This window comes from Saccoglossus kowalevskii, chromosome 14, assembly GCF_978046115.1.
Source record: "Saccoglossus kowalevskii chromosome 14, keSacKowa6.1, whole genome shotgun sequence".
In the NCBI taxonomy this organism is placed as follows: Eukaryota; Metazoa; Hemichordata; class Enteropneusta; family Harrimaniidae; genus Saccoglossus; species Saccoglossus kowalevskii.
Window position 1 is genome coordinate 17543761 of NC_140654.1, and position 21202 is coordinate 17564962.

Here is a 21202-nt window from a genome sequence, read left to right on the forward strand (position 1 = left end):
ATGAATATGTGGCAACATATTGCGCTATTGTATAATACACAAATCCCAGTCGATCGTGGTATGGGCTATATAGTGTGGCTTATGACAACAAATACTGAATCGTATATTTTGAACACCGGATATACATCAGACATTTACATATTATATACATATCGTGTTCAGTATATTTATTCACATGTGTGGTACTACGCCGATGAATAGTTCTATTTGCTAATGGTTGCATGTTAAATGAAATTACCACAGTCATTGGGAACATGTCACAGAATTGGAAGACTTTTGTGTTCGGGGCTGTGACCTGTATGTTTTTATTGATGTACATAGCTTTGGATTACCCTAAAATATTCAATCTTTTCATACCGAGCAAAACAGTAAGTTTTTGTTGTTATATTTATATAGTAAATACCACTAACGGGGAACAAATGAATTTCTTGTATGGGCGGCCGAGTTAGGCACTAGTATGGCGGTATCCATGCAAAAATTACATTTCTTTATTTCATCCGGATATTTCCTCATTTATTCGTACACTAAATCATTTCATTCTTTTATTTTTCATTTTATTCGTATATGCCACATCATATCATTCGTACATTCGATCATATAATTCAAACATTCGATGGATTATTTTTTGGGGATTTTCAAATATTCTAATCGTACAGTTTGCACGGGCTGTGAAATAACGCCCAGCGAGGGTGCATTCTCCATTTGCTGTGTCATGCACTGAGTTACGACGCATTTAAGTACTTCTTACATTTGAGTGTAAAGTCAAATAGAATATTTTCCCACACCCAGGAGAACCATTCTCGGACCGTTTGGCGGACCAAACTCCGTCCAATCCATATGCTCAATCGACTGGCTCGAGTGAGCAAAACACATTAAAATAGTGCACAGACTTTGTTGAAGGGGAAATAACAGTACTGGTGCCCAGACTGGTGCGTCTGTCCCGGTATTATACCTGTGAACCTTACTAACAGGAGTGTCTCACTCACTCCCGCTAGCACTTCGGAAGCAGTGCTTACGAATCGTGGTCGATAAGAATCTGCGGCAGTAGAGATACTTACATCGTCAGCGGCGAATCGACATGTACCCATGTACAGTCGCTCAATGAACGGTTAGGAAACGCAGCTGTGACAGACAGTGTTTCGCTTGCACTGATTTGTTCTACGCGTTTTGTTTGAGGTCACTTAAAGCGAACCTAAATGCGGCCTTAATTTATAGTTGTGTATATTCTAAACTGTATTCGAAATAATATTGCAGTGGTTTAATTTTTGTTTAATTATAACTGTAGCTTGGATAGGCATTTGAAGTGCTTGCCATGGAGGTCTTTCATGGAGGGGAATAATTAACGAACGAACATATTTAACATCCGGGTACTTTTCAAAGCTATGACGTTTTAGTATCTGATCGCATTCGTATACGCCATTGTACATAGCCGTTCATGCTGCCAAGCATCGTGTACTATTAGTATAAACTCAACTTTTATATGCACAATGTGCTTTTTAAAACTTGGGTTAGAGCCGTATGCGTTTGAACCACAGTATTCTGAGAGTGAAAGCCCAATTGCGTTAAAGTACCGTACTTCCCCGATCGCAAGCCCCTCTCGAGTATGAAGCCCATCCCTATGTTTTTACTTGGTATTTATCGAGTTGAGGGCATTCACGATTATAAGCCCAGAGTGTTTTTACTGGGCGTCGACGATATTCTTTAAAATATGCCTGTAAAAGGTGTGTTTCATTTCATAATAATCGTGATTGGCATGTTAGTTTGGTTCATGCTTTTAGTTTTATGAGAAAACTCGCATTAATTTCAAGTGTAGAGTGCATGGCGAACGTACACAACGTGATTCGCATCGTTTCTATTCTGTCATTTACTCAGGATGAACATCGATGTTGCAATTCTGGAGTAATTCATATTTCTTTGAGTAGTAGCCTTCGAAAAGCCAAAAATGTGATCGTCAAGACGTGTACCTGGTTATTGGGCATGGTTTACTTTGAGACTATCATGAAAGGCCTAGGGTTTGAACGATGAGACATGTTGGCGACCGAGAAAGGTGTTTAAATTCTTCCTCCACACTCAGTTTACCCACGGTTACTATTAACCGTCGTTTATATTTCGGAAATTGCGAATCGCCAGTTTTTAGGGAAAAAAATCATCGTTTTTTCGTTGCAATCAGTGCTACAGATCGCATTTTAACATTGCGGTAATTCACGTCCGCATTGCGCTAAAAAATCATCGTCAATAATCGGAAAATTTCATCATTACGACACATCATTTTGATTGGTTAATGAAAGACATGACCTGTTATGTCAAAGGAAGTTGTTCCAGGTCAAATCGTGCTGAAAAACCTCATGGTGGAAAATTGTTTTGCGTCGAGAGTTTGCGTACGATCGAAAACATACCAAAACGAAGATAATGATAAATGCCTTCATCCACTGTTTCCTCACAGACCCTACCCATTATTTCACCGTAAATTCAGACGGTATGTAAATCGTATTGTAATAAAATGTGTGTGTTTTTTATGAACATGTTTGTTTCTTCATTGTAAGTATTGTTCAAATCAATGACGCATTTTTTTTCAAAAATAAGTATTATTTTCCCGAGCCCGGCGTGGTGAACGAATATTTCTTTTGGATAATTTTTCGTTGTTTGCAAGATGGTTACAGTGTTTAACCCCAAAACAAAATATTTTTTTCTGAGTTGGTCCTCGAGTACAAGCTCATCCCTTACTTTTCCCTTACATGTTCATGCCTCCCGGCTTATGATCAGGGAAGTACGGTATACTGTGACGATTCAGATCAGTCCAGTGTAAGTGATGAGAGTATATCGTCGACGATGCCCCTTGTTCGGATGAAAGTTTTATTTCAAATTACACGGAAGTCTGTGAACAATCTGCTTGGTGTTCCTGTGACACTTGTCCCATGATTTGCCAGTGCAGCCCCGTGAATACATGGACGAAAATGTTTCCACCACCACCCTACGAACTCAAGATTGCATACTCCAGCATCCATACTTTGAATAATTTGCACGCCGCACAGTGCAGTACTGGAAACAGCATTTATTAGACAGTTAGACAAAAAACAAAACAAAATGCCTGTCTCGATCAATCGCACATCCATAATGTTTGTATGTTGATATGCTTGTAAATAACATTAATCATGATTTATAATCAATATACATAACTTGATAAATACAAACACCAAAATAGGCTATATTTAGTTCCCCTTTAAGGTAGAAGCCTACTCATAAATAAAAAACAAAACAGAATTTATTCATTTTGCAATATAATGATATTGAATAAAGAAATAGTTGGGGGTCACCAGACTTATTTTCAAGAAATTGATGCTTTATTTTAGTGGTAAGTCGCCATTTGGCACTATTATAATGCTTTTACCATATGTTCCTATGGCAGAGATATTATGCAATATCTAAAAACCTAGCCTGGTGAAAAAATCATATATTGTTAATAAAGGAGAACTTTTTGCTGAATTATTTAAAAAATCGGGGTTTTAAAAAGTGTCAAAAAATGCAAGTTTTCTTTAACATTGTGTTCTATGGAATTGTTCTAAAAATAACAATTTCAAGAAATATTAGAACACGTTTCTCAAAAAGCATAACTATAACACACACAAAATAATGCTGTTTCATTGTACCATGAGACATTAGCTTCATAATTGTACATAATAAATTAATGAACATTGTCATGCGATTTATGATCAATTTTGACAAAAATTATGACTAGGCTTCTACCTTCAATTAGCATATGCGATGACGTTATGTTAAGTCGTGCGCACGCACATATGTGTTTGACTACAGCTGTTTCTGTGTTAATATTACTATGGAAAACGTACGGATTTGATGACGACGCTGATTGGCCGTATATTTTAGAAGGTGACGACAACTTCGACGTCATGTTGGGAATACTAGCTGTGGGTCCATAGCTTTTATTGTGTCAGTCTTTAGGATTTGTGGTGGTATTTTTGTCATTTCTGATACATTTGTTGTCATTAAATTTGCTGTTTTCAGACATTAGGATTTTTATCGACACGGACACAGACTAAGACTCTTCCCATATACTGAGGGTGAACTAGATGCACATAAACATTATGAGCTTACGCACTTATGATAAGAATGGCCAACAAAGGCGTAAAGTGGCGTTGATTTTCACATCGATTTATTCTAACAAGAAACTCATGTACAATGCACAATACTTACATAACAATACAGTATGAACATTAATCAGCAAACTTAAATGAGTGAAATGTCATACGGTTAACATAATTAGTAGGAGCTTAACTTTGCAAGCGTTGGATAATCAATTCAGGATGATGTATTTGCGAGTAGAAAAGTAAATGTTCTTTGATTCTGGCAAGAAAGTGCAAATAAAGAGGCTTAATTAGTTCTGGCTACTATGGTTAATAAACCGTATGTTCAAATCCGGTGTTTTAAATTTGCTAAGATCATAATGGATTTTCTTAAGAAGAGTACACAACGAGAATTAAAAGGGGTTCAAAACAATCATGTTTTATTTTGTTAATGCATCTACCATATTTGCTCTATTAGAAGCGCATCTACATTAGAAGCGCATATAAACTAAAATCTCTGTATACTAAATCATTAAAATATTAATTATGTTGACCATAGAAAAGTATTTGTGTGTGATATACGCAAGTGCATGCACTACTAATCGAGTAAGTTTGCTATTTAATTTACCTGTAGTACATAAATAACCCATGGATGTGGTTTATGGAATATTTGGTCTCTAATTACAACAGATTTAGGAATGCCCTTTCAAACTTCTATATAGTCATCGAGACACCCTTGACTAGTGTCATCAAATATACAGCAACTGTGACTGGCAAGATGGTTTTCAACGTGAATATTTAATTATATATATTCAGAATCATTATACCACACATTTGAATGATCCGTTGAGGGCCCATAGTAAATTTGCCGTTGTATGTATAAATATCGATAAAGCATACATATTCCAATGTACCTGAGTATACTTTATATACTAACGCATATTTAATTGAAATACACAATGTATAAATATTGAAAGTTCAAATTTGAATGCACCTAAAGCATGAGTAAACTTGAATATTACCATTTAATTCCAATATAATTCCAAGAAAATATTTGTAAATATTTATAAATCAAATTCCAATGAGAGGGTGCGATTCACTATCAGGATGTTCATTTGTATCGTCCTTTAGGCGGGAAGCTGATTCGACGATGCTCAATTTAAAATTATATTAATCTGTGATGCCAAAAACTGTTTCTGTGTTTATGTATTATGTATAGAAATTACAAATTTCACTAAAATAGTAAACATGAAGATATTACACCAATATTTGAGCGAAAATGAGCTTTGTAAGCTTAAATGCGAAAACATGAAGTAATTTATCGGGTCATATGGCCAGACAGAAATTGTCGTTTTTAACAACAAAAAAACCTTCTAACTCATAACGTAGGAAATGTGTTTTTGTGCATACATGTACTGGTGGTACATCTAAACACTAACTCATGTACATTAATTTGTACTACAATGCACATTCTTTTTGTCACATAAATCTCATATCCTTTAAAGGCAAATTGATAAATCTGATAAATTTAATTTAAATTTGTGACATATGTATCAATAATGCTACTTCCAAAAGTTAGGTGCACCAGTTATCATAGTCTCCAATGTGCTTGAGCAGTTTCAGAATTTAAGTTCTAGGGCGACTAAGAAACGATCGAAGAATAACACTTGATAAGTAAAACAATTTGTCACCTGAAATAGTCAAGCTACTACCGATATGGGCAGATGGAACATCACTGCATGTGCATAAATCTAGTAGAATATTTAAGACTAAATATTTTAACAGTCTGTGTGAAAAACAATTGAATGCATAGTGTTGGAGCATATCACACACCACCGTGACAATCCAAGTGTGAAAACATTTTAAGGTAAACGTATATTTATGATAAGATTTTCATATACCCATAAACACATAACCCGAATTAGCATTTCTTGTATTAAAATCTGACTTTTTTTTACCATAGAAACAACATACTCTGTCATATACATATGGCTACTAATTCAAACAAGGAACAGGGGGGGGGGGGTCATTTTTTTTATCTAAACTCCTTTCCTATTCTTTTCTGAGTGTTATCTATAATATGATTTGCAGCCTCTTTTCGCTTCGTTTTTAGTGCCCCGTGTTGCCTGTGACACACTGCAAGTGGAGGCATTTCTGCAATCGAATAGCATTTCCTTGTGACCAAATGATGAACAGTTGGTTTATTGTTGGTTCTACCTCAACGCATGTGATCGCTGAAGAGTTTCTCTAAAGGATCCTGGTACATATTCAACTCCATGCTGTAATAAATATGAAAAAAAATATTGTACATATTAAACCACAAAACAAAGAAACAACATTATTTTTCGTTATTAATTATTTTTTATTAATTTAATCCAAGAAATTTAATATTTATTATCTCTGCCAAATATTGAGGTAAAAACAATTGGGAGGCTTAGGCATTTTTTGGCAAATATTTTTCAGTCGCCTGAGAGATTTTGTGAAATTCCCAGGTCATGTTAAAACACCTTTTTTCCAATCATCGAGATATTTAAAAATATCATTTTGACGCCACTGGAATGTACGAAATGTGCATTCAAATTTGAAATAAGGCATATAATTCAATTTGGCTTAATGTCACCAACTTGTGGATTAAGTCAATTTATTATAGTCCTGTTGGTCATTCACAAAGTTTGCAACTGTGTCATTGGTTTTGCTAGAGATGCACCCAGCCTACCATACATGGACCATATAATAGAAATTTGTGTACACTTCTTTGTTTGACGACATCTTGACTATTAACATATTTTTTGCTCAAGGTAGAAAGATTTTTGCTTGAAAAATGTTGATGAATATAATCGAACCAATCAAATCTATACAATCTTAAAAAAACAGTCTGATTTTTTCGAAACACAACAGTTTTTGCGTGTATATATCACGTGATTCTAATATTGTTTCCATCATTTCGTAAATGATAGCGTCTCAAAATGGGTTTGTGGGGTAGTCACAGCAGACATGTTCAGGTGCCGCCTCAAGCACAGACTGCGAAATGAAATTATTTTTTTGTTGTTGGGCATTTACATATTACCATGGCTCAGCATAATGTACGCTCCCTCCGCTGGCGATTTTGCAAATAGGATTGCATGTTGCTTTATTTCAGTAGATAAAATCGGATATGATTTATTTATTTATTTATTTATTTATTTATTTATTGATTTATTTATTTATTTATTTATTTATTTATTTATTTATTTATTTATTTATTTATTTATTTATTCCAGTTTGTTTATTGGTGTCACAAATGCACAGAATGTATTTCATTTAATTTCAACCACGTTCGTATATAATCCTCATACTATTACATTGGTTTAGTTTTTCTAGCGTCACCTACGTACTTTAGGTTAGATAATGCATGTGATGATGGTAAGCTTGTCCACCTAGGCATTCCAGATTTTAAAATATAATTTTGTATTAATTAATGATTCATCATACCAGAATATAGCGCCTACAGTCTGCACATCTACAAATCTGGTCTGGTATACTAAAAATATAAAACACTTAGTTTGTTTAGAAATTTAGTTTATTGCTGAGTAATCATTGTACAATTACCAACCCAAGGACACTACTAGCCCTTCTTTCAGGCTTTACCCAATAGCAGCTAATAGAGTGTGATAATATAATCCTTAACATCAGCTTCATGGTAGATGAGCACAAAGATGATCTCAAGTGGGTACAATTGTCCCACAGATGAGTGAAATATAATGTCCCAGTCAGTCGGTGAGTCGGTTTCACAGTACAGACAAAAGCAGAATCATCAACGGTCAGATCAAACAGGTGACTCAAAAGTACTGCTTCAACAGTTTTATTAGTGGAGCAATGTGTTCCAACACAGATTTAACCTCATCAATGCGGGATAAAAAGAAAATGGTGGAGCTATTGCAACTGGAGCGATTGCTTCAAACATTCTGTGAGGATGCATTGTTTGCTTAAGGGCTTCTTAAATAATATTCGAGATCATTTCTTAGAAGGTGACAATACAGGAGATGTTTAACATTTCAACAATGCGATGATAGGCAATCGCGAGTTTCTCTTCACTTTTCAATGGAGCTGTGCAATGACGATAGTCATGTTGCTTCGAAGCATCTTAATCTATACAGATTTCACAACCACAGTCACAAGAATGATTGGGGATTAAACTCACTTAGTCGAGTTTAGACAAATAACTAACCAATGAAGATAGTATTTAGCATTGACCTCAAAACACTCTTAACTCATGGGTAAATTGGTTTACACCGTTATATTTTGAGTATGTCTTGATTGTGTTATTAAATATAAAAACTAATATAAGCCTCCTATAATTATGTTGCTTTGTAATGCAAATATTATATTTTAGTATAAATATTATACCAAGTTCATACCGGTATATAGGAACATCGACAATATTTCAAAATCAAAATGCATTGGATTGTTCAACACTTATCATAGTGTCAATGGAAAGTCCCGTATTTAACAATCATCATTATCAAGCAGAGTTGACCAAGCGTTGATGGTTCAACTGGACAGTCATGTTATCGTTATTACCATGTGGATACATATATTTTTCATGTTATTTAACCATAACTTCACTTCTTTTTATCGGATTTATTTCATTGTTGTATGTATTTATCAGTATTTATTATCTTTAGTTATGTTATCAAGATTGCGTAGTAGTAGCCAAATTTCCTATAGATTTATGCTGTTTTCGTGACGCAAAGAAACACACTTTGGTCTGTATTCAGCCATTTCTATCAGTTTACATAAGTGTATTCTCCCTGATTGGCTCAATTAAAACAACCAATCATATTAATTGACGCCAAGGATTAAAATTCTAAGGTGTGAATCCACCCTTGTCTTTAAATTGACAAAGAGTGTTAATTAAGACAGACGTCATCCTTTGTACTCCAAGTGATACATTGTTCCAAATCGTCCTAGCGTATGTAGTTTTTCAACTAGCTCTATCTCGTTGCTGTACAACTGAATAAATGCGTGTTCACCATTAGAACATTGCACACTGGTATACCGTCTACTGCTTGATGTATCTACAGTCTATCTGGTGAGATTTAAAGATCCTATACTGTTTGTGGCAGTTTCCCCCACAAAATTGGTGCCGAGACCAGGATTCTCAACCAGACCTCTACGACTCAACGTCAGATCACAGCAAGCAATCATGCCAAGAACAGTTCAACTCATCCAGAAGCGTGATAAAGCACGGACGCAACTCCGAAGAGTCCTCGAACCAGTTGAACTACTAGTCAATCAGTTCAATGAAGCAAGTGACGATAGAAAGAAAACTTAACGATCTCATCGCTGCTAACAAAGCAGTCATGGACGTCGTCGATGTTGACAGCCAAGAATTCGACGAAACAGAGTCGTACGAAGTCGATGTCAGCCACCGATGCATCCGACTCACGCTATTCTTGGAGGAACAAAATGCGACAGCCCAACGCGGTCAGCAGACCCAACGCGAGCCAGTCCAGCAAACCCAGGCAGCTAATCCGCCGCAACATCGACATAAATCAATACAATTACCCCAGCTCAAGATACCGACGTTCTATGGCGATTCACTACTATGGTCTTCATTTATTGACAGTTTCAACGCCGCTATTCGCAAATTCCACTGGTCCAGAAGTTTTCTTATTTGCGTAGTTTCACTGACGGAGAAGCTGGAAGACTAATCGACGGACTCCCGATCACCGAAGTAAACTACACAATCGCCTACGATCTCCTCAACAAAAGGTATGGACAAGCCCAAGATATTATAAACGCTCACATGCGATCACTGTGGAACAGACCCGCACCGGAAAACAACCCAGCAAGCCTACGCCACTTTCACGATGATCTAGAAACGACCATCAGAGCATTAAGAGCCCTTGGACGTGACGAACAAAACTTCGGCCAGCTGCTAATACCAATGCTGTTAGACAAGTTACCTATCGATTTCCCACGACAGTTAACGCGTGCGAAAGGAAGAAATGCGTGGACACTAACAACACTCAACGAAGCTATGATTAATGAGATAAGTGTACTTTCAGTCGGACATGAACCCACTATGTTTCAACCCGACACTTATCAACCAACCGTCTCTGCGTTCCGTACACAGGTAAATCGAACCCCAGTCGATAAATGTAATGAGACCAATCCTCAGAATATATCTGCCTTCCACAGATCTTCACAGCGACGTCCCCCGAGACAGTCCACGACGCGATACTCGAAAGGGAAGAATTACCAAAACTGTGCTTTCTGTGAGGGACCACACAAGTCGCTCAATTGCACAACGTATAACAATTACAAAGATCGCATAGACACTGTGAAACGCAACTCGTTGTGTTTCAATTGCCTCAGCAAGCACGCAGTGCGAGCATGCAGATCCCGTTTTACGTGCAGACAATGCCAAGGTAAGCACCACACGTCGTTGCATACTGACAATAGCAATTCAACTTCAAACCCCAAATCGTCCGAAGTGAACGTCCATTTCTCGCATGCTACTCATAATTCTGAAACTATGCAGAACTCTGCTGAAAACAGCTAAAATTCCTACATCATATAATGGAAATACTTTACCCGCCACAGTGTTATTTGATGAAGGGGCCGACCGTAGCTTTGTTACTCAAGGGTTCGCCAACAAATTACGTGCTAACGTTCATTCATCAGAAGTTCTCAATCTCAAGGCGTTTAGCAACCCGCGTACCGGATATAAAACCATCCCGCGTACTACATTGAATTTACATAAGCGTGATGGTACCACCGCTCCTATTGACTTGCTTTACGTCAACGAAATATCCGATGATCTGATGAACAATGTCACCGCGGACATTTTACAACTGCCGTACCTTCGAGAATTGGAACTAGCACATCCCATTTCAAGCGAACCAACGATAACAATTGATATTCTCATAGGAGTCGACAAATACTGGGATTTCGTTGGTGACCACATAATTCGTGGTCCAGGGCCTACAGCTGTTTCATCGCCGTTCGGCTACCTGCTTTCCGGACCAACACCCACTGCTGAACCTCGATCATCACGAGTGCAAACTTTCCACATCACCCCGTTGCCTTCAACCCAGGACCAACTAGAAGCAAACGTTACATCGTATTGGGATCTGGAAGCCATCGGTATACGTGACGCGATAACCACTTCGGACGAACTCACTAACAATCAAGAGCAGTATAAACAATATACTGACAATTGTTTATCACAACAAGATGGCAGAGTCATTGCTAAACTACCATGGAAAGCGAATCACAACCCTCTGCCTACAAACTACAAGTCGGCAGAGAATCGCACACGTAACATGATCCACAAATTACCACGTGACATTGTCAGTATTTACGATAAGGTAATTTCTGACCAACTAAATCGTGGATTCATTGAAGAAGTCACCAACGACAACACATCCGTCGGACACTACCTGCCTCATTGTTCGGTAAAACGTAACAGTGCCACCACACCAATACGTGTAGTATATGACTGCAGCGCCACGACCGGAAACGGACAACCGAGTCTCAAAGACTGCCTAATCACCGGTCCTCCGCTTCTAAATAACTTGACTTCAATACTACTGAGATTCAGATCGAACCCTATCGCATTAACTGCCGATATAGAAAAGGCATTTCTGCAAATACGACTTGATGAACACGATCGTAAATACACCAAATTTCTATGGCTATCGGACAGCAACGATGTGAATAGTCAGTTCAAGACGTATCAGTTCAGTTCGGTCTTATTCGGGGCGACATGCAGCCCATTCATCCTCAATGCCGCCATCAAAACACGGATGACAACATTGAGATTCCAGCCGCACGCAATCTCCAACAAAACATTTACGTGGATGATGTAATCACTGGTTGTGATAGTTCAGATGACGCCGCTCAATTCTATAAAGAATCAACGGACCTCCTCGCTACACGTCATTTTAATTTACGTTCTTGGAGCACCAATGATCCAACACCACGGGATACCATAACCAGTAGCCATCGAGCGAGCTCAACAACCCACGTCAACATTCTCGGAATGAATTGGAATTCGGATACTGACCAGCTCAACGTGAAATCACTTGAGCCACCGAACTTTGGTCCGCTCACATCGAAACGTGACGTTGTCAGTTATGCCGCCAGCCTCTACGACCCGCTAGGCTTATTTGCACCAGTACACGTAAGAGCCAAATTATTGATCCAACAGTTATGGAAATCCAACCATAGTTGGGATATGCCTATTTCAACGGAACTGTTGCCTGTCTGGACAAATATCGCCAATGATTTATTTCAAGTCACAAATCGAGACATCAATCGCCGATATTTTGCTGACACGGACAACAATAACATTGAAGTACATGCGTTTCCCGACGCTTCAGACAAGGCTTATGGTGGGGTAATTTATATCACAGCCGAAGACGGTCAAACTGCGCTAGTAATGGCCAAAAATAAAGTTGCGCCGATCAAAAAACAAACATTGACATTACCGCGTCTGGAGCTGATGGGTGCTGTCATAGCAACGAGACTAAGTCAGTTTGTATCGAATGCGTTATCAACTAAATACAACATCACCAAACGCATACTATGGTACGATTCACAGATTGCCTTACATTGGTTGAATAATCGCGGCAAACAAGATCTATTTACCCGAAACCGAGTCAGCGAAGTCAACAAATCAGAACAAGAATACAAGTACGTGCCGACCCATCACAATCCTGCAGATCTGCTCACCCGTGGAATAAATCCCGCAGTACTACACGATTCTCACTTGTGGTGGAAGGGCCCAGAATGGTTATGTAATCGTGAATCCTGGCCTAAATGTGAACTTTTCAATTCGAATGTGCAAAGCGATATATCTGTCAATCACTTGCAGATAGAAACCACTCAGCAGCCCCTCGAATCGATTTATACACATACTAATTAGCCTGTTGATGACCGCGAACGTACCATGAACGACACCAAACGTAATAATTCTGACACTGAGGGAATACCAGCCGGCATTCATCAAATTATTGATATTCATGCGTACAATGACGTACATCGCCTTCTGCTTGTAACAGCATATGTGTTACGCTTTGTCAACTTATTGAAGAAACGTATCATAAACAATGACAAAACGCCGCCAGTTTCGAACACCAATAATCGTCCACAAACAACGATGCCTTCAGCAACGGAGATTATTAACGCAGAAACGGTTTGGATACGAGCTATTCAACACACGGAGTACGCTAGTATAATCACCGGTCTTAAACGGAATAACCACGAGATTGGACCTCTGAGTAAACAATTAAAATTATTCCTGGACGAAGGCAAACTACTAAGGACAGGCGGTCGTATACAGAACTCTAAATTGGATTACAATACTATACATCCAATTCTCCAACCAAGTCATCATCAGTTTACAACAATGATTATAAATGCAACGCATCTCAGACTGAACCACGCTGGTTCTCTGGCAACTACCACAGCTATACGCGAACGCTATTGGGTTCCGTCTATTCGTCGCGTCGTAAATACCATTCTCCACAAATGTGTGACGTGTAAACGAGTCGATGGGCATCCTTACTGCAAACCAATACCCGCCCCATTACCAGATTATCGCGTACGTCAAGCACCCCCATTCTCAACATGTGGTATTGACTACACTGGGGCTCTGTTTGTCAAAAACCCACATAATAACACTATCACGAAAGCTTACATCTGCTTGTTCACGTTTGCTATAACCCGAGCAATCTATTTGGAACTAGTGCCGGATATGACGACAACCACGTTCATGCTAGCCTTTAGACGCTTCGCCGCCCGACGTTCAACTCCCACGATGTTGATTACCGACAACGCTACAACCTTTGTATCAGCAGCTAACGAGCTTAAAGAAATCATATCAGACCCAGAAGTTCAATCATTTCTAACAAAGAATCACACTACTTGGCGATTCATTTCCAAACGTCGTCCCTGGTTTGGTGGGCTATATGACCGCATGGTGGGAATTACTAAAAATGCCCTAAAGAAGGTATTAGGCAAGGCGTGTGTTACGTATCATGAACTTGAAACTATCCTCACAGAAATAGAGTCTTCAATAAATGACAGACCCCTAACACACGTGTCTGCAAGTGTTGATGATCTCACACCATTAACGCCATCGCACCTAATCAACGGACGGACAATTACTAGCCTACCACATGCAGTACCCGATGAAGCAACGGATATTCCGAGCAATCACCGCGTGTTAAACCGCCGCTATCAACACATTGCTTCACTCCAACGCATTTTCTGGAAACGCTGGTCGGCGGAGTATCTTACCGCTCTTCGAGAAAGACACCTACTCACCACGAAAGGCGTGACAACTAACACAGTCAAAGTCGGTGATATCGTGTTAATTCACGATGATACTCGGAAACGAATCAACTGGCAAATGGCCAAAATAACGCGACTGTTTCCAGGCAAAGACGGTATTGTTCGTGTAGTCGAGCTCAAGACGCGACACGGGATGACAAATCGAGCCATCGCAAAACTATATCCGTTGGAATTAAATGCCGGCGTCCCGACGAACACGCCTCCGCTCAACGATGGGGATATCCCCAGAAGTCATGTGCACGACTCCAATCCCAGTTCAAAGAATCGAACGCTTCTTACACAACGCAAATCGAATCACGCAGACACTTCCCGTTTTCAACAAAAGTAGCGAAAGGCTTCTGTGTTGGCTAACAAACGCATTAATATGCTTATCAAGAAAGACCTCGTCTAAGGACATAAATGAGACTTTATATAGAAGACAACACTTTCTTCAAACTTTATTGACTCTTTAGTTATGTGACTAATCAGTCTCATTTGTCAACAAGTAATGTATAACTATTGTAAGCATTGCCTTATCGTACAATGACTATTTGCTGACATTATTATTGTTATAGTTCTAGTAATAATTTTCGTATTTTCTTTTCAGCATTTTTTGATTTATTCTAGTAATTAAATAACATTCATATCGTCAACATATGCCTTGTATCGTACAAGAGTATCTTCTCCGCCCCGGGAGTATATCGTTATTACCATGTGGATACATATATTTTTCATGTTATTTAACCATAACTTCACTTCTGTTTATCTGATTTATTTCATTGTTGTATGTAATTATCAGTATTTATTATCTGTAGTTATGTTATCAAGATTGCGTAGTAGTAGCCAAATTTCCTATAGATTTATGCTGTTTTCGTGACGCAAAGAAACACACTTTGGCCTGTATTCAGCCATTTCTATCAGTTTACATAAGTGTATTCTCCCTGATTGGCTCAATTAAAACAACCAATCATATTAATTGACGCCAAGGATTAAAATTCTAAGGGGTGAATCCACCCTTGTCTTTAAATTGACAAAGAGTGTTAATTAAGGCAGACTTCTTCCTTTGTACTCCAAGTGATACATTGTTCCACATCGTCCTAGCGTATGTAGTTTTTCAACTAGCTCTATCTCGTTGCTGTACAACTGAATAAATGCGTGTTCACAATTAGAACATTGCACACTGGCATACCGTCTACTGCTTGATGTATCTACAGTCTATCTGGTGAGATTTAAAGATCCAATACTGTTTGTGACAGTTTTCCCCCACACATGTGCTTTTACCTATCACCATCAAGCTGAATTCATTGGTCACTACATAACACCGGACCTGAAGAATAATGTAGAAATTAACCACAGAAGACAAATGCTTTGTGTCAGAGCAAACTTACTGTTTAGACAATTTGAGAACTGCACCATGCTGTTTAAGTTACTCTGCTATAATATCAAAGATTTTCAACTTTGGTGTGCGTTCAACAATACGTCATTGAACTCCTCAATCTATTTCCCAGACTATTTAAGTATTGTCATGACTGCAGTCAAATTACGTGATTCGTTTTCTATGATGCTTTCGCAAGTCCTTCTTAACGTCTTCTTAACTTTCATTTGAATCTTCTTTATGTCTAGGTACAACGACCATTACAAAAAGAACCGATTTTGCCCTCTAAAGTAAAGAGCCTAAAGAAGAGTGTTTATAATGTAAGCATACGTAACAATATATGTTTGAAACATTTATATCAGTTAAGTACATGCATTTATATATCTGTGGTATTCAAGCTGACACATCTATTGTTTAGAAGGAATAATTGAATATTCAAGGCTTTTTATAAAATCCATAGTATCGGAAATGGCCAATATACCGATTATGGATTATCATATACATCATGATAACTTGATTATGAAATGAAGAAATCAATGATGTGTAAAACACATAAGGTGTGAGGCTTTTACTTAATGATTAGGAACACATGTCACGTTCTCACACAGATCTTAATTTGATTCAGAAGTAAAACAAATCAAACCAAATTATAACCGAGGACAAATTGCAATTGTGTTCACTTCAGACTCCATACACAATCAGCTGACATGTGAAAAATAGTTTAAAATCATCATGATCACATACAATTCAATCAATAATAAAAAAAGAAATTTGTTGACTAACAACAGACCAGTTTGCACGATAATTCAAACTTATGTACCTTGTTTTGACTGATTTTACTTATTGATGATTCGAGCATACGGCTAATGTAATCTTACATTATGAAAAAGTTCATCAATTTTATTGGTCTCGTGCTTAACAAAAGATATAGAATAGTAGCATAATACAAAATATGCTGTGAAGCACTAGTACTATTAAGATGATATTATTCAGCCATAACTTCCTGCACGATATTGCGTTATATAGTGGAACAAATAAATATATATAAAAGCACATCTATACAAGTTTTCTTAAAGATTTAATAAGATGAATTTGATAAATATCACTACAAGACAATTCAAAATCACATTATAAAAATACATGTTAATGTTTTATTTCAGTCGAAAAGTGAACAGCAACCGAAGAATACTAGTTTCGCAGCACTAAAGTCACAAGTCAAAGACACATCATTTCTCAAGGCTTTCAACAAGTCAGCATTTGTCTTACACAATGTGACTGGTGATTCTGACAAACAAGGACCACAGTTTGGTTTAATGAAACCTCATACAAATTTGGTCGTACCAAATATAGCTCATTTTATCTGGTTTACCTGTCATGATTTTCACTTTCACAACCTCATAAGTGTGCTCAGTGCACATAGAGTAATGCAAGCAGAACGAATTCTCTTTCATACAGACTGTGAACCAAGTGGCATATGGTGGTATCAAGCACGGATGTTAATACCACAATTAGAAATTGTTCACAGAGATCAACCAAAAAGTGTTTTTGGCATAGGACTTAATCCAAAATGGCCAGAGCATGCATCAGACGTAGCCAGGTTACAAGTTCTATTGGAAATGGGTGGAGTGTACCTTGATTCTGATGTATTTATAGTCGCACCCCTCGAACCACTTCGGCACTATGACTATGTGGCTGGCCGTGAGACTGACACTTGGTTGAACAATGGTATTATCGTAGCTAAAAAAGACTCGAGATTTTTAAAACACTTGTATGAATCCTACAGAAAATATAAGCCAACGTGTTGGGGATGTCTGTCAGTAGAACATCATAATCAGCTTGCTCTCGAAAATTTGAATATTATACATATTGAACATAACAGCATGAACCGACCTGGCAGCAGACGAATAAGGGACATATTTGTACGTAATTACAAGTGGCAAATGGAACATTTTAGTATACATACTTTTATTCGGATATATGTTTTGTGGATGAGGGATAAAGGTGGCGTGCACCTGACACCTGAAACAATCAAAACCTTCAACTCGGCCGTCGGTGAAATATGCAGATACATATACTATGGGTCACCTGATATTATTAGACCCTGGCACATGTTGTAAATAACAATAAACATATAATAAAGCGATTTGTTCTTCCATATTTACAACTGTTATTTTTAATATTATATATATATCATGTATCACGGTCATTGATATTCAATATTTTTTTCCACAATTATATAGACCTTTTATGACTGACTTCGCAATTCCCACCACCAAGTATAGTGTCACAGCATTTTGGTTCAATTTAAAAAACAAAACAAAATCACTTCACTTATATTATTGCTTACTGTGCATGTGTACAATGTTTGCATATGGAGTTATAATAATTATAATGAGAACACAATACTTCATTGAAACACAAAGTAACATGGAGGAATTAAAATAGTTATATAACAAATATAAAAACAAACCTCAAAGTTTGCTCGATGACAGTACAGCTGGGATATTGATGGGCTGCGTACTGTCTGAGTGCATACTTTGGGGGTATTCTCGTAAATACCGTATTATTATTACACATCTTCTGCTTCCAAGGATAGACACCATGGGAATGCCGAAATCCAAAATGTTTACAGAATAAGCGAACTTCTTTGTGTTGAATCTGGTCAAGCTCTGGTGGCAGCCATGTTTGTTTTCATTATTAGTGACACTTACGCGCGCAATCATTCCATATTTTGATTTCGCATTCCTAATATGGTTGGATGAAAATACCCCGTAAAATACCGCAAAATTACGGCACGCTGTAACTTATAGCGTTACGATGATAGAACTTATTTATATAAAAGAAATCGAGTATAACATTTTTATTGCCTTGAATGATTACAATCAATTACATCATGCAACACACATATTAACACTGTTTCATGTTCAACTCATTTTAGTGTCGTTTAATATTGAAAAAAAACTGGAATACAATACTTCATTGATGGTTTTATAGAATCTATGACCAATATTAAATTTACCTTTGGTTGTAATGTACATCAAGTTTTTAAATAAGTGCTTTCACACTTTGTACCCTGTATGTAGTTCATTCACATATTATATATAGAATCTATATATGAATATTTATGTTCTCGGAAGGCCAAAGCAAACAAAGTTGTACTACAGGTAGATTGAATATAAATACATACACACTGTTCAGATAAACGTTTAAGCTAATGCATTGCAGTGCATCAAAGAAAAATGTGACAACAATGCATACTGAAATGGCATTACCTTTAGGGGTCGCGTGACTCTAATTTGCATTATTGTAACTAAAAAGACTGCTATAGACAGTAATCATAACCGGCCATCTTGTTAAGAAAGCATGTTCCTAGAAAATACTGCTGTGCGTAGTTTTTCAGTGTGAACAGTGTAGCAGTATATACTTTCGCTTTTCTAGTCCATATTGTTAAAAGCCGGACTTTTATAGGCAAAATAATTTAATAGGCAATAATTTTGGTCACATGATTTCAGAGCTGACCTAGCGTGGTAGTACAAGTTCATGCCAGTTTTAATGATATTCCAATGATCATTCTGGTCTGATCTTGATTTTGTAATCACATTTTATGAATGTTTAAAAGTGTGTGCGGACAGTTTCAAAGGACGAATATTTTCATGTACAATTTTCTATATAATACTATGGCAAAGAATTTACATTACATAATGCATTTGATTTTTTGGATCACAGATGGAAGAGACTGAAAAGCAAAAATGTCATTTGATAACATGACCACAGTTTCAGCAGTTACTTCTGGTGGAACTAAGGACAAGTTCATTTCAACATGATTGCATGAGTTTATTCAAGATAAATATCACTTACATCTGCACACAGTGCATTTGTCAGGCTTTGATAGAATGTACCAGATCATTTGAATAGGTAGCATTCGCATGGGTGTCACAAACGAGCTGAAATATATGGTTTATGGGGTTTAGATATGAATGAGAGCATATTTATTTATAATTAGTGATGTATTTTGTTACAGATGATAGGAACTCAAAGAACAATACAAACAAGTCAAGCATTTCCAGAGTACGGATTACGCGGTTATAACTAGTCACAATTTGCAATGGAAATTTCGTTTGTATTCTGTAATTACTTGAATCGGAATTTGAATACTTGCTCTTCCTGTTCCTAACTAATTTAATATCACTAAATCACAGCTAACTTTGGTTATCTCGTGCTTGATATCCGTCACATGAGTAATCATGTTGTTGAGTTGGTATTTAGAAATACCATTTGACACACGCTACCGTGCTTCTTATTTAATGAGTTGTAAATTAAGAGACTACATAATGCGAACTGTTTTGTTTTTGGTTCTTTTCACAAGTTTTTTGGTGTGGGTATTTAATATTCCGAAATCTGCTTAGACTAGGTTTGGTGGTGTGTTGTGCTGTTTTTTTTGTTAGGATGCGTCTGTCCTTGATATTTGCGAAATAAATTTAGCATTCACAACCAAATATCTGCATCCGTCTTCTTTGTGTATAATTAATTAATTTAAAATGGCCACTGTGAACTACGTCCTCATTGGGGAAATGCAGCATGGAAGCTATATATGCATATCTATGTAAATAGCAGCACTATATACCGAACCAGAATTGGAGACACTATAATTAAAATTCTACTAAAACAATGTTAAACGGCTTACCTTAGAATTTTGAGCTTATGGACATTAGAATGGAGACAACATTGACAGAAAAAGCAGACAGTATGTAAATGTTACAAATCTATATTTAACAAAAGAGAGTCAAATAACGGGGTTAATCTAAACATCTACCCTGTTATATGAGTCCCAAAACGTTTATCTTTCACGGCTGTTTCCGTCAAGTGAAATGGATAGCCCTATGCATGCAAAGATTACTTGAGTGGCTCCTCAATTCTGAGACTGCACGTTACGTAAAGTTTATCTCTAAGGGATGGACCATTAGATTTTGAGAGTGGTGGGTGGTCACAATTCGAAAAAAAATATTTAAATAAATAATATTTAAAAAAAATAATCACAACAATACTTTCGAAAAAAAAATTGAGAGAGGTGACTGGAAAAAACACACAAAGCTGTTAGTTTATATATGCACTTTATTTCAACAAAATCAATTGATGTTCCACTTCGGGTCATCTCAGAACTATAAATTCAGCATATATGAATACAAATCACTATGCCAGCGTATCATCACTTTCATCACTTGTGTTGCTACTACTATCTGACAGATACAAGTCTTGATTTAAGAGTTCATATTGGTCAGTGGATTGATCAATCTCAGTAGTGGGTTTCGTATATGGTGGGTTTCACAGGGAGGAGAGCTATGTCCCAGTAACTGGTCTTTTCATCCTTGTTGAGAATTATAGTTTTATGTTTCTTTAACAACTGGCACTATTCTGGGAATACCAT

The 21202-nt window shown here is 37.2% G+C and overlaps 1 protein-coding gene across 2 annotated transcripts; it reads left to right on the forward strand.

The window, feature by feature from the left end:
- Window positions 1–177: 177 nt before the first annotated feature.
- LOC144343718 (uncharacterized) lies at window positions 178–20273 on the forward strand. Of its 2 annotated transcripts, XM_085507675.1 has the most exons (3): window positions 178–368; window positions 16026–16097; window positions 16938–20273. In XM_085507675.1, exons 1-3 carry the CDS (start codon window positions 222–224, stop codon window positions 17892–17894), a joined length of 1176 nt encoding a protein of 391 aa, XP_085363801.1. In that variant the 5' UTR covers window positions 178–221; the 3' UTR covers window positions 17895–20273. The 2 variants fall into 2 exon arrangements, 1 of the variants encoding a protein (XP_085363801.1); XR_013419037.1 differs by lacking the exons at window positions 16026–16097; window positions 16938–20273 and adding an exon at window positions 6193–6415.
- The last annotated feature ends 929 nt before the right edge of the window (window positions 20274–21202 follow it).